At 45.3% G+C, this 12773-nt stretch overlaps 1 protein-coding gene and 1 pseudogene across 1 annotated transcript in view; one reads left to right on the forward strand and one right to left on the reverse strand.

Moving 5' to 3' along the window:
- The window catches only part of Atp6v1e1 (ATPase H+ transporting V1 subunit E1), a 14525-nt gene extending 4119 nt beyond the window's left edge, over positions 1-10406 (reverse strand). Inside the window, exons 1-4 of the mRNA XM_029478970.1 lie at positions 10234-10406; positions 5913-5978; positions 1277-1386; positions 511-577 (exon numbers count right to left, since the gene is read on the reverse strand). Of these exons, the coding sequence (XP_029334830.1) occupies positions 511-577; positions 1277-1386; positions 5913-5978; positions 10234-10266 (276 nt within the window). The 5' untranslated portion in view covers positions 10267-10406. The remainder of the gene's footprint in view (positions 1-510; positions 578-1276; positions 1387-5912; positions 5979-10233) is intronic.
- Positions 5363-5618, forward strand: LOC110296446 (annotated as a pseudogene).
- Positions 10407-12773: the final 2367 nt, after the last annotated feature.

Consider the following 12773-nt stretch of genomic DNA (forward strand, 5'->3'; position numbering starts at 1 on the left):
CCCCTGCCCCCTGCCCCGAGTGCTGAGATTAAAGGGATTAATTTTTTTTAAATTGAGAGCAGGCCTGGCTCTTGGTTTCACAATCTGGCCTTGTATTTAGCCCCTCCCTCGTGTACTCTATGCCTTGCTTCTTGCTGTTGTATGATCTAATCCTGTCTTACATGCCATTAGCTCAGAGTTCACCAAACTCAAGGACAGAATGCTATCATGCTTGTCTATTGTTAATATCTAGTACTATGATCTGCTGAACAAACGTTATTCTCTCTAAAAAGTCCTTAAACGTGAGCATGGTGGCATATGCTTGTAACCCTGCTCTAGGACTCGGGCTATAGAGGGTCAAGGTTCAGAACAACTGTGTACTGAGACACTTTCACAAATGCAAGCAAGCAAACAAAAAGTGCCAACCCAACCAAACACAAAAGCAACAAAACACCCCATTATTTGTAAATATTACCTAGTGAGCACGTGAATAAGCATTTTCTAGTTTCACAGCTACTGGGAGCTACTCACAGTGATGAGGTCATCTCTTGCTCTGAGGACTTTGAGCCTTGCTTGATTCATCAAGTTGGACATCTGACTATAAAAGGGATGGAAGAATATCAATACAACATAAAAAACAATGACTACAGACACACACACAGCTTTCCGTGTTAGAGCAAAGGACCCTTGATAAACAATAAATAACCTTCAGGTGACCCTGAGGTTTCCATGCTCCCTCTGCAGTTTGGCTCTTGCTTTTGAGACAAGGTCTCACTGAGTAGCGCTGGCTGGCTGGAACTCTGAGATCTACCTCTGCTGGTTTGCAGGAGCACACCACATGCCCAGCTTTCTTTCATCTGTTTACTTTGGAGATAAGGTCTAGCTGTGGACCCTGCTTGTCCGTCCTGTCTCAGACACTAGCTACCCGCCCAGCTGAGGTTCCTGTCCCACGGTGCTTCTTGTCTCCAGCGTTTTGAACTTTCTTTTGGGTGAAGAGCAGACCTCAGGGAATGGAGTCTGGGGTCCTGCACAGGCAAGCAAGCACTGTCCCACTGAGCTACTCCCTGTGGCCTGGTTTCATTGACTTAAAGCTCAATGACTGAGGACGTAGCTCAGTGGAGCATATGGACAACANAGGCCCTGGTTCTGATCCCTAGCACTGCCTAAGTCACTTATGGTGGTGTATGCCTGTCATCCCAGTTGGGAGGTGGAGGCAGGAGGATCAGCAAGTTCAGGATAGCCTGGGCTACAACATCCCAGCTTCTTTAGTTCAGTGGGCTAGCCACCATGCACTTACATTTTCTTCTGCTGCTCAATCTGCTTTTCTTTCTTCTCGTAGTATTCCATAATCTTCAGTCTTTGCGTTTGCACAAGGCGACCTTTCTCAATGTTGAACTCTTCTTCTGCCTATGGAAAGTTAACAGACTTGATTACACTCGACTGGGCTGACCCTTGTATTTGGATCTCCCAGGAACCAGGAATACTGTCATATGTTCACTTAGCCCTTATCTGAAACAGAAAATCTATTGCAACACAAAAGAGATCCTCAAAGACTACTTGAGGTTCTTTTGTTTATTTTGTTCTCGATTTTTCAAGACAAGGTTTCTCTATGTAGCTCTAGCTTTCCTGGAGCTCTCATTCTGTAAATCAGGTTGGCTTCAAACTCAGAGATCCACCTGCCTCTGCCTCCGCCTCCCAAGTACTAGGATTAAAGTCTGTGCCACTGCATTGGCGTGTTTTTTGAAATGTGTATGCCATGTGTACACAAGTGCTTATGGAGGTCAGAGGACAATAGTGGATCCCCTGGGGCTAAAGTTACAGGTGACCCTGAGCCATCAATACAGNTGCTAGGAACCAAACCCTGGTCCTCTGTAACAACAGTAATGCTCTTAGCCGATGAACCGTCGTCTCAGTCATTTTAAAGCTAGAATTTATATATGCCATTACTTGGGAGTATTTTCTTTTACCGGTCATCAACATGTGGGCAATCCTCCGGGCTCTATCTGCAGGCGGCGGTAAGATTATCAATTTTNTTCTGTTTGAGACTGATACTAACAAAGCCTAGGTTGGCCTTGAATTCTCCTGCTTCTACTTCCTAAATGCTGGGATTTCAGGAATGTGCTACTACAGATGCCCGTAAATGCTCTTGTGAATCAAATGTTGATTTTTAAGCAATAAGACTCTATAACTGGGAGCTGGAGAGATGGCTCAGCAGTTAAAAACATTGACTACTCTTCTAGAGGTCCTGAGTTCAATTCCCAGCAATCACACGGTGGCTCANAACCATCTGTAATGGGATCCAANGCCCTCTTCTCGTGTGTCTGAAGACAGCTACAGTGTACTCGTATAAGATAAATACATGAATCTTTTTTTAAAAAGTTAAAAAAAAAAAAAAGAAGAAGAAGAAAAGAAGATTCCAAAACTGAGTGTGGTGGCNCACGCCTTTAATCCCCAAACCGAGGGGCAGAGGCAGGCAGATTTCTGAGTGTGAGGCTAGCCTGGTCTACATAGTAAGACCCTGTCTCAAAAACAACAACAAAAACAAACTTGAAGACTGGGATAGGCAAGGTGGCTTGGCAGATGGAGGCACCTGCTGCCAATCTGACAACCTTGAGTTCCAACCCAAGGACCAACGTGGTAAAGGAGAGAACTACACAAGCTGTCCTCTGACTTCCACACAAACACTAGAACACATACGCAGGGGCACAAATGAGCATGGAGAGGCCACACTGGCTAGAAACCAGGTCAGTGTCTCCCTCAGACAGGTTCAGGGGAGCTTCCTACTGCAGGANAGGGGACAAGTACAGAGACCCACAGCTGGACAATGAGAGAGACCTTGGAACACTCAAGTCCTAAATGGGGTGTCTTCATCNAACCCTTCCCCTCAGGGCTCAGGAAACCCTGTGGAAGAGGAGGTGGGAGGAGCCAGAGGGAGGGAAGACACCAAGGAAAGAGGACTGCCACACATGAGCTCAGAGACAGTGGCAGCCCGCAGAGCGCCCATCCCTATGCCAGAAGCTATCCCCCAATTGACAACAGCTCACAAAGGGAAAAAAATCAGTTTTCTCCAAAGAGTCTGTGGTGGTCTGAATGAGAATAGTCCCCACAGAGTCAGAGGGAGCAGCATTATTGGAGGTGTGGCTTTCTTAAAGTAGGTGTAGCCTTGTTGGAGGAAGTGTGTCACTGGGGTTGGGGTGAGCTTGAGGTTTTAGAAGCTCAAGCCAGGCCTAGTGGCTCAAGTGTCTCTTCCTGCTGCTTCAGATTCACATGTAGAACTCTCAGCTACTTCTTCAGCACCATGTCTGTTTGCATGCTGCCACGCTTCCTGCCGTGAACTGCNAGCCAGCACCAATTAAATGTCTTCCTTTATAAAAGTTGGCATGGTCATGCTGTCCTTCACAGTAATAAAACCCTAACTGAGACAGCTTTTCACTGGGTTATTCAAACCAGACTTCAGGGAGGCCTCCTGCCTGGCACAAATGGCCAACACAGAACAAACTGGTACCTGTAGANATGGTCCGTCTCATAATACCTTGGGCATTTTTTTTAACCTTACATGTCCTTTGCCTGTCTATTATTTCTTAAATTGTTTTTATGGGTTTTGTGTGCATACCCATGTATCTTTGTATGTGTGTATTTCTGTGCTTTTTCTTTGTTTTATTTAAAAAATACAATGTACCAGGCAGTGGTGGCCCATGCCTTTAATCCCAGCACTTGGGAGGCAGAGGCAGGTGGATTTCTGAGTTCGAGGCCAGCCTGGTCTACAGAGTGAGTTCCAGTACAGCCAGGACTATTCAGAGAAACCCTGTCTCGAAAAACAAAAACAGACAAACAAAAAATACAATGCATGAGCATGTATGCACATAATAAATAAGTGTAAATATTGTTTTTAGGGGAGTGGTGAGATCACTCAGAGGTTAAGAGCACTGATTGCTCTTCCAGAGGTCTTGAGTTCAATTCCCAGCAACCACACAGTGGCTCACAACCATCTGTAATGGGATCTGATGCCCTCTTCTGGTGTGTCTGAAGATAGCTACAATGTACTCATACACCTAGAAATAAAAAAAAAAATTTTTAATTTGTTTTTAAATTTCAAAGCACCTTAACCTACATAGAAACAAAAGTTAGCCTATGGTGCATGAGACCCTATCTTAAGAACAAAAGAATTATGACTTTAGGAATATTACTGATTTAATTATTCAGGGCTTGGAGCAGGTATTTGAACTTTCATATTCCCTTTTTTTTCTTTCTTTGTGATTAGGCTTTCTCTGTATAACCCTGGTTGCTGTCCTGCAACTCACTCTGTAGACCAGGCTGGCGTCTAACTCAGAGGTCCACCTGCCTCTGCCTCCTGAGTACTGGGATCAAAGGCATGCGCCACCATGTCCTGCTTTTCACATTCTTTTTTAAAGAATGTGATTATTATTTTAAATTCTGTGTAGGTATGTGCTACTGCCCACAGAGGCCAGAAGCATTTGATCCCCTTGAGCTGCAGTTACAGTCGTGAGCTGCCTGTTATGGGTGCTGAGAACTGAACTCGGGACCTCTGGATAAGCAGTGAGTGCTCCCAGCGGCTGAGCCATCTCTCCACCTAGGGAAAGATCTAGCGATTTGGTAGAGAGCTTGCATGAATGCCACTCAATCCCAGCATGGCATAAGATGGGTAAGATGGGTATACAACTACAGTGCCAGCACTTGGGACATGGGAGTCAAGAACAGGAGTTGAAGGGCAGTTCTGACTACATTGCCAAGTTAGAGGCCAGCCTGGGAGAGTGACACCCTGACTCAAAGAAAATAAAGGTGGGGGACCCAGCGACCCACATGGCAGAAGGAGAGAATCGACTCTGGAAAGTTATTCTCTGAGCTCTACACAGCCCCACCCCCCAACAAAAATGCAGTTGGAAAAAAAAAATCTAAGTGGCAGTGGAGTGATGACTCACTCAGCTGTTAAGGGCACGAGCTGCTCTACCACAGGACCTGGGCTCAGGTCTGAGCACCCACAGCACACGGCTTTCAACCTCCTCCAACTCCTGCTCCAGGGACCCAACAGCCTCTGGCCTCCAAGGACCCCTGCGTGGACGTGTGCCAATTTAAACTCATGCAGTCACACACATACGCAGACAAATAAGTAAACCTTTTTTTTTTTTAAAGACTCTTCTTTTTTAAAAGATTTATTCATTTTTATGTGCATTAGTGTTTTGCCTGCATGCAAGTCAGTGTGAGGGTGTAGCTGTGAGTTGCCAAGTTGGTGCTGAGAAGTGAACTCAGGACTTCTGAAAGAGCAGCTGGTGATCTTAACTGCTGAGCCATCATCTCTCTAGCCCCCCAAAGTAAATCTTAATAAGTATGGCCTTTCCAGCGGTGGCGACCTCCCTACAGGAACATGCCTCTCAGAAAGGATCCCCTTCATCCCTCTCCAGAGAAGAGGAAAGAAGAAAAAGCGCCTGGTGCAGAGCCTCAATTCCTACTTTATGGATGTGAAATGCCCAGGATGCTGTAAAATCACCAGGGTCTTTAGCCATGCACAAACAGTAGTCTTGTGTGTTGGCTGCTCCACTGTCCTCTGTCAGCCTATAGGTGGAAAAGCAAGGCTGACAGAAGGATGCTCCTTCAGGAGGAAGCAGTGCTGGAGGCCCTGATTCAAGATGAGTGGGAACCTTACCAATAAACACACCTTTCCAATAAACACATTTTGGATTAAAAAAATANTAAGTATAATATCTAATGAAACTAGTTTCTTTGTATGACATAATAAAAGCAAGACACATCCTGGACAGTGGTGAAACATGCCTCTAATCCCAGCACCCAGGAGGCGGAGGCAGGCATCCCTGTGAGCTCCACCTGCTCTACAGACAAAGNCAGTTTCAGGACAGTCAAGGCTACTAAGAGAAATCTTGTGTTGAGAAAAACAACAACAACAACAACAATCTCACCTTTGCATCTATTTCTTCTGCTTTCTCATTGGCTTCTTGTTCAATNAAAGCCATCATGTGCTTAATCTAAAAGAGAAGAGACGTGTTTTAATTCAGTAAGAGAAGTCAATGACACGTAACTTCACAGTCATTAGGTAGTCACAAGAGGATTACCAAGTTCCAGGCCTGCCTGTCTACATGGCACTTTCCGTGGCAATCAGGATCCCGTGGCCAGTGCAGGCTGTAGAAGATACAAGCCTGACTGCTGCCTCCCTCTGAAGCACTATCTGGAACAAACCAACAACGGAAGCCTCTTCAGATGCAGCTGTTACCATGGCCGCTCATGTCAGGTCTTCCTCACCTGAGGGTGTTTAAATANGCCCCATCTTCCGCCTGAACCAGTCTTCACCTGGCTAACACCACCTCAGGCCCCAGCTTAGTGCCACCTCCTGAACCTCCCACTGCTGTGTTCCCAGGGCACTCTGTACCTCCTCTACCAAGCACCTAAGCCTCTGGATCCTCTTTCCCCATTTGTTTGCNAGTGTGCATANGCCACAGAGAAGTCAGCTCTCTCCTTCTACCATGTGCATCCCAGGAAGTGAACTCAGACCGTCAGGCTTGCCACGAGGTGCTTTACCCAAAGCCTGAGTGACATTTCTGGCTTAGTGATTTCATGTGGGAGGGCTCAGCCCATTGCGGGTGGTGCCACATCTGGGCAGGTGGTCCTGAGATACACAGAAAAGCATGCTCAGCAAGCCATGAAGAACAAACCCTTAAGACAGTTGTTCAGCCCCGGCCTCCAGTCCCTGCCCTGACTTCCTCTGAAATGAATGTGAGTGTAACTGAAATAAACTCCTCTCCAGGCTGCTTTTGGTCACGGTGTTTATCACAGCAATAAAGATCCTAAGACAGAAATAAATGTTAGTTTAAAAGTATTTTAAAAGCTGAGCATGGCAGCACACGCCTGTAATCCCTGCAGAGGGGACACAGAGGCAGGTGAATCTGTGAACCAGCCTGACTGCAGAGGGAGGCCAGTCTCAAAAGCACAGACATCCTTTAACCAAGTGATCAGTGTTTATAAATCCTCCAAGATGCATTCAGCTTCTTGAATTGGCTGGGTGAAACCAATTCAAACCTGTATTCCCTGCATCCTTGGCTGTGCTGGACCTCAGCTACAGATCTGCCTTGATCAGCCAGCCTACAGCAAAGGCACTCATTTAAAGTCAGGCAGGAGCCTGTTTACAGTCAACCAAAGACTAAGAAATGACTCAACCCTTAAGGACATTTAACTCCACCCCTGAGCTAGGGGGAAAAGAAAAACAGACCTTTAAAATGCTTTTTCTCCTCTCTGCTATCCCACTAATAAAGTTTTCTGGAGTCTGGTCCCTTAGAAAATCTGATATAATAAATGACCATACTCTGCAGATTAAGAATAAAAAACAAAAAGCAATGTTGAGTGAAGGGAAGGGAGTTTATGGCTCAGAGCTTGCCCACCGAGTGGAGGACCTGAGCCCAGCCCCACTGTCCTGAACCAGACAGACATTAAGTTGGGGGTCCGGGGAACATTACAAATGACAGGGAAAAGGAGAATCTGGGATTTCTTAAGCACCTACTATATGCTTGGCACTTGGACTATATTCTAAGAATATACTAAAAAACCACACTGTCCTTGGCCCTGTGGTGTTGCTCACTGGCAGACCACCTGTCCACTTGTTCACCAAGACCTGTCGGAGCCCTACCACCACAGGACAAAACATAACCCTCAAACAACAGCCAAAAGGCCTCTATTCTCACAGGAGAGGATACAGGCTGTAAACAAGATTCCATCATTACTTTCATTTTATATATGTGTGTGTGCGTATGTATGTGTGTGTGTGTGTGTGTGTGTGTATATATATTATGTATGTGTGTGTGTGTATATATATATACATATATATATATATATATACACACACACACATACATAACTATAGTTCTCCTGTGGAGGCCTTGGCCTCCCACATTCTAACAAAGAGAAGGGAACTGGGGGTTGGGGGAGGGGAGGACCTGGGCTGTGACTGCTAAGCTCAGAGCATGTGAGGGCACTGCTTGTTTCCAGTGCACCAAGTTTTTCCTAGGCTAAAACCCCGGGGCAGTGATTAATGTTCCTAAGCTCCGGGTTCTGTGAAAATGCTGTAGTTTCNTAACCCTCACCATGGACGTTACCCGACTTCCCTTCTGTAATTACCACAGCTCCCTCCTTCTTCTCCACCCACTCTCACAAGGAAGAAGAACCACCCTATTATTCTTAATGCATATTTGGTTAAAAATACAAGGAAAAATATTTTTGCCAAAAAGATGGAACATCAAAGACAAAAAACACTGTTCATTTAGGAAGATTCACAAGTGTGCTTTAGTCAGAGGATTTTCCTAGTTCTCAGAGAGAAAACAATAGACTTAGCTCTCTAGACTATGTAGACATTAAACTGAAGCTTTAAATTTCCTTTCCTGAAAACTCACACGCAGTGTGGGTGAGGAGCTGTAGTCCTAGCACTTGGGAGGCTGAGGCAGGAGACTAAGTGTGCTTGCTACACATTACCAGGCTAGCCAGCACTACAAAGCAAGAGTATCCCTTCAAAATACCAAGGGATAAAACACCTCAAAAGAAAGGAAAAAAGAAAGGAAGGAAGGAAAGAAAGAAAGAAAAGAGACAAGAAAGCCCACTGGCAATGACTACTAAATGCAGCCGCAGGAGAGCTGCTCTCTGTCAGCAGCACAAGCACTTTCCCCTTGTGGGACTGTCAGCACCTTGTGTCTCCCTTCTCCCCAGGCTGGGCTTTATGTCCCTTCATTTTGATTGAATTTCGAGCCTAAAGTCAGGTTCTGAAGCGCCGCTGGCCTGAAATCATGATTCGGGCTACTTCCAAACCATCTAGGACTACACACAACTAGAATTATAATAGTCCTAATATTTAAAAACGTCAATGTACATTTAATATATTAAATAAATTTCCCCAAAATGATTATATGCACTTAAATACAACCTTATGCAGGTTATGTACAAAACACTGGGCATCTNGGCACTCAAGAAAAATGGCATAAGGAGCAAGAGAGCACTGGGTCGTGGTGGTGCTTATAATCCCAGCACTTGGGAGGCAGAGGAAGGAGGATCTCTTTGAATTAGAAGCCAGCCTACTCTACAGAGCAAGTTCTAGAGTTACATAGAGAAACACTGTCTTGGAAAAACCAAACCAAACAAACAAAAAGGGGAGGGGGGGGAGCTAGAGCTATGGCTCAGTGGTTACCATTAAGAGCACTGGCTGACCTTCCAAAGGGCCCAGGGTTCAATTCCAAGCATTCACATGGCAGCTCACATTTAACTGTCTGTAACTCTTGCTCCAGGGGATCTGACACCCTCACCTCAGACATACAAGCAAGTCAAATCACCAATGTATATTAGAGATCGAGAGAGAGAGAGAGAGAGAGAGAGAGAGAGAGAGAGAGAGAAGAAAATCAAGAGGCCAAGCCCATTCTCAGTTAAAACGATTGTACACCAGCCTGGGCTTCAGGAGACCCTGACCTGAACTCATGATTTAAGTACTATTTTCCATAAACTCTAACTCATTTCCGTGGCTTGTGAGTGCAATCAGAAGAGGCTTTCTCGGGTTGGAGAGATGGCTCAGCGGTTAAGAGCACTGACTGCTCTTCCAGAGGTCCTGAGTTCAATTCCCAAGCACCCACATCGTGGCTCACAACCATCTGTAATGGGATGGATGTCCTCTTCTGGTGTGTGTCTGAAGGCAGTGTACTCATATAAATAAAAATAAATAAATAAATAAATAAATAAAATAAAAAGGCTTTCTCATTCGACAAATATTAATGTACACCTTAGGTTCATGATTACGTCTGGAGATGAATAACCCCGATTTAAACAACGAAGATCCTCAAAACGAAACGCAAGCTGCTCTTCCCTCTCAGTCTCTTTCCTGTAATATATCGTGGAATAGCGCTTCAGGGAAAACAAAAACAAAACACTTTTAACCTCTGCACAAAACTCTGCCGGATTAAGCGTGGAAACGCCAGGAAAAGGGGGGTAGGCGAGATGGGAGGCAGTCAGCTGCGGGCTCTGTGACAGGCAAGTGGAAGCAGGAGACCAGCAGTCACGTGAGATGCGGTGCAAGGCCCTCTCTCTCCCCTGGGTCTGTGAACCATCCCGNCACACACTACCCACGCCCGAGTGTCGGCGGTCTGCGGGGCTCGCCCGATGAACGCAGGCCACCCGAAGACCCTGCTCTGCAGAGCAAACGTCAACACTGTCCTCCGGACGGCACTGCGGCTGCGCTACACCCAACCCGGCCCTCACCTGCTTCTGTACATCTGCATCGCTGAGCGCCATGGCGAAGGCAAAGTCCGGCCAGGGGACAGCTTCGAATCTGGGTTCAAAGTGGCGGCGGAGCAAACCTGAGACGAAAACCCTGGGAGGTCCAGCTTCCTTTACTTTATAACCCCCGCTTCCGGTTCCGGCTTGGTGACCAAGGGGCCGTAGCCTTATCAACCAATAGACTGAGAACTGTGGCCGCGGAAGTTCCGCCTTGGCTCCGCCCTTTCCCAGGCGCAAGCGCAGAGAGACTCTTTTTTTTTTTTTTTTTTTAAACTGACTCGTGACTGCTTGTCAAGGACAAAATACTTCAGAGACTTGAGAGAGCTTTAGGGATTCCCTCCCTCCCTCACTTCTTTTCTCTTCCTTCCTTCCTTTCTTTGTTTCTTTCCTTCCTTCCTTCCTTTCTTCCTTTCTTTCTTTGTTTCCTTCCTTTTTTTTTTTTTCTCTTTTCGAGACAGGATTTCTCTGTATAGATGTGGCTGTCTTGAAACTGACTTCATAGACAGGCTGCCTTGAACTCACAGACATCCTCCTGCCTCTGCCTCTGCCTCTGCCTCCCCAGTGCTGGGATTAAAGATGTGCTCCACCACCACCCGACGAGGGATTTTTGTATCAGACTTTAATCAGAATTATTTATACTTCTTCAGCGGTTGTTTTAGTAAAACAGTTGAGTTGTTTGTTTGTTAACAAACAAAAGGTTTGAACTCCTGAGTTTCCTGCCTCCATCTGCTAAGTGTTAAGATTATGGACAAGGGACTGGAGAGATGGCTCAGCGGTTAAGAGCACTGACTGTAACCACAAAGTAGCTCACATTCCTCCTTAATGGTATCCCACGCATGCCCTCTTCTGGTCTGTCTGAAGACAGCGTCAGTGTATTCACATAAAATAAATAAATAAACCTTAAAAAAAAANTTTTTTTTTTTTCTCTTTTCGAGACAGGATTTCTCTGTATAGATGTGGCTGTCTTGAAACTGACTTCATAGACAGGCTGCCTTGAACTCACAGACATCCTCCTGCCTCTGCCTCTGCCTCTGCCTCCCCAGTGCTGGGATTAAAGATGTGCTCCACCACCACCCGACGAGGGATTTTTGTATCAGACTTTAATCAGAATTATTTATACTTCTTCAGCGGTTGTTTTAGTAAAACAGTTGAGTTGTTTGTTTGTTAACAAACAAAAGGTTTGAACTCCTGAGTTTCCTGCCTCCATCTGCTAAGTGTTAAGATTATGGACAAGGGACTGGAGAGATGGCTCAGCGGTTAAGAGCACTGACTGTAACCACAAAGTAGCTCACATTCCTCCTTAATGGTATCCCACGCATGCCCTCTTCTGGTCTGTCTGAAGACAGCGTCAGTGTATTCACATAAAATAAATAAATAAACCTTAAAAAAAAAATTACAGACACGTACCAGGTTCAGACCCCAGTAAACAGTTTACATAATTTACTCAGCGCTCAAAACCAAAAATAAAATATAATATAATAAAATAAATAAATAAAAGCATTGCGTGGGAGTGCATGCCTTTAATCCCAGCCCTTAGGAGGTAGAGGCAGGTGGATCTCTTTGTAAGAGGCCAGAGTCTACAGGGTGAGTAGACCAGGCCTGGTTAACAGAGTGAGTTCCAGGATAGCCAGGGCTACATAGAGAAACCTTGTCTCAAATAAACACATAAAGATCTACTCACTGCTTGAGACGTAGCTCAGTTGACAGAATGCTTGCATAGCACATGCAAAGCGTTGGTCTCGTTATCTATCTATGAGCTGGTGTGCGGCNAGGCATTCTTGCAATCCCCACATTCAGATGGCCTCTGGAGAATCATAAGTTCCACATCATGCCTGGAAATTTGAGTCCTGCCTGGACTAGAGATTGAATAATAGTTTTTATTTAAACCCAAGCCATAGGGCTAAAAGCAGGGCCCAGGGATTAAGAGCACCCTCATCGAGAGGACTCAAGTTTAATCTTCAGCACCCCAATGGCAGCTTACAACTGTTACTCCAGTTCAGGGAGATCCAATGGCTTCCATGGGCACCAGGCATACAGGCAAGCATTCATATACATTTTAAAAGAACAAAATCAAAACCCTAACAGATTTAGCATTAATATAAATAAGCCCTTCAATATTTATTATTAAATAAGAGTTGTGTGAAAGGCTGGAGAGATGGCTTAGTGGTTAAGAGCACTGATTACCCTTCCGAAGTTCCTGAGTTCAAATCCCAGCAACCACATGGTGGCTTACAACCATCTGTAATGGAGTCTGATGTCGTCTTCTGGTGTGTCTGAAGACAGCTACAGTGTACTTACATATAATAATAAAATAAATCTTTAAAAAAAAAGAGTTGTGTGAAAACATAGCATTTGAACTGGGTATGTATACAGGGCATAACAGACCACACCAATGTACAGTTTGAGTCCAGAGTTTAAACTTTTCCATCCCTAACTCTTTTTAAAGAATGACAGTTTTGCCAAGTGGTGGTGGCGCACACCTTTAGTCCCAGCACTTGGGAGGCAGAGGCAGGTAGATTTCT

Source organism: Mus caroli, chromosome 6 (assembly GCF_900094665.2).
Source record: "Mus caroli chromosome 6, CAROLI_EIJ_v1.1, whole genome shotgun sequence".
Classification (NCBI taxonomy): Eukaryota; Metazoa; Chordata; class Mammalia; order Rodentia; family Muridae; genus Mus; species Mus caroli.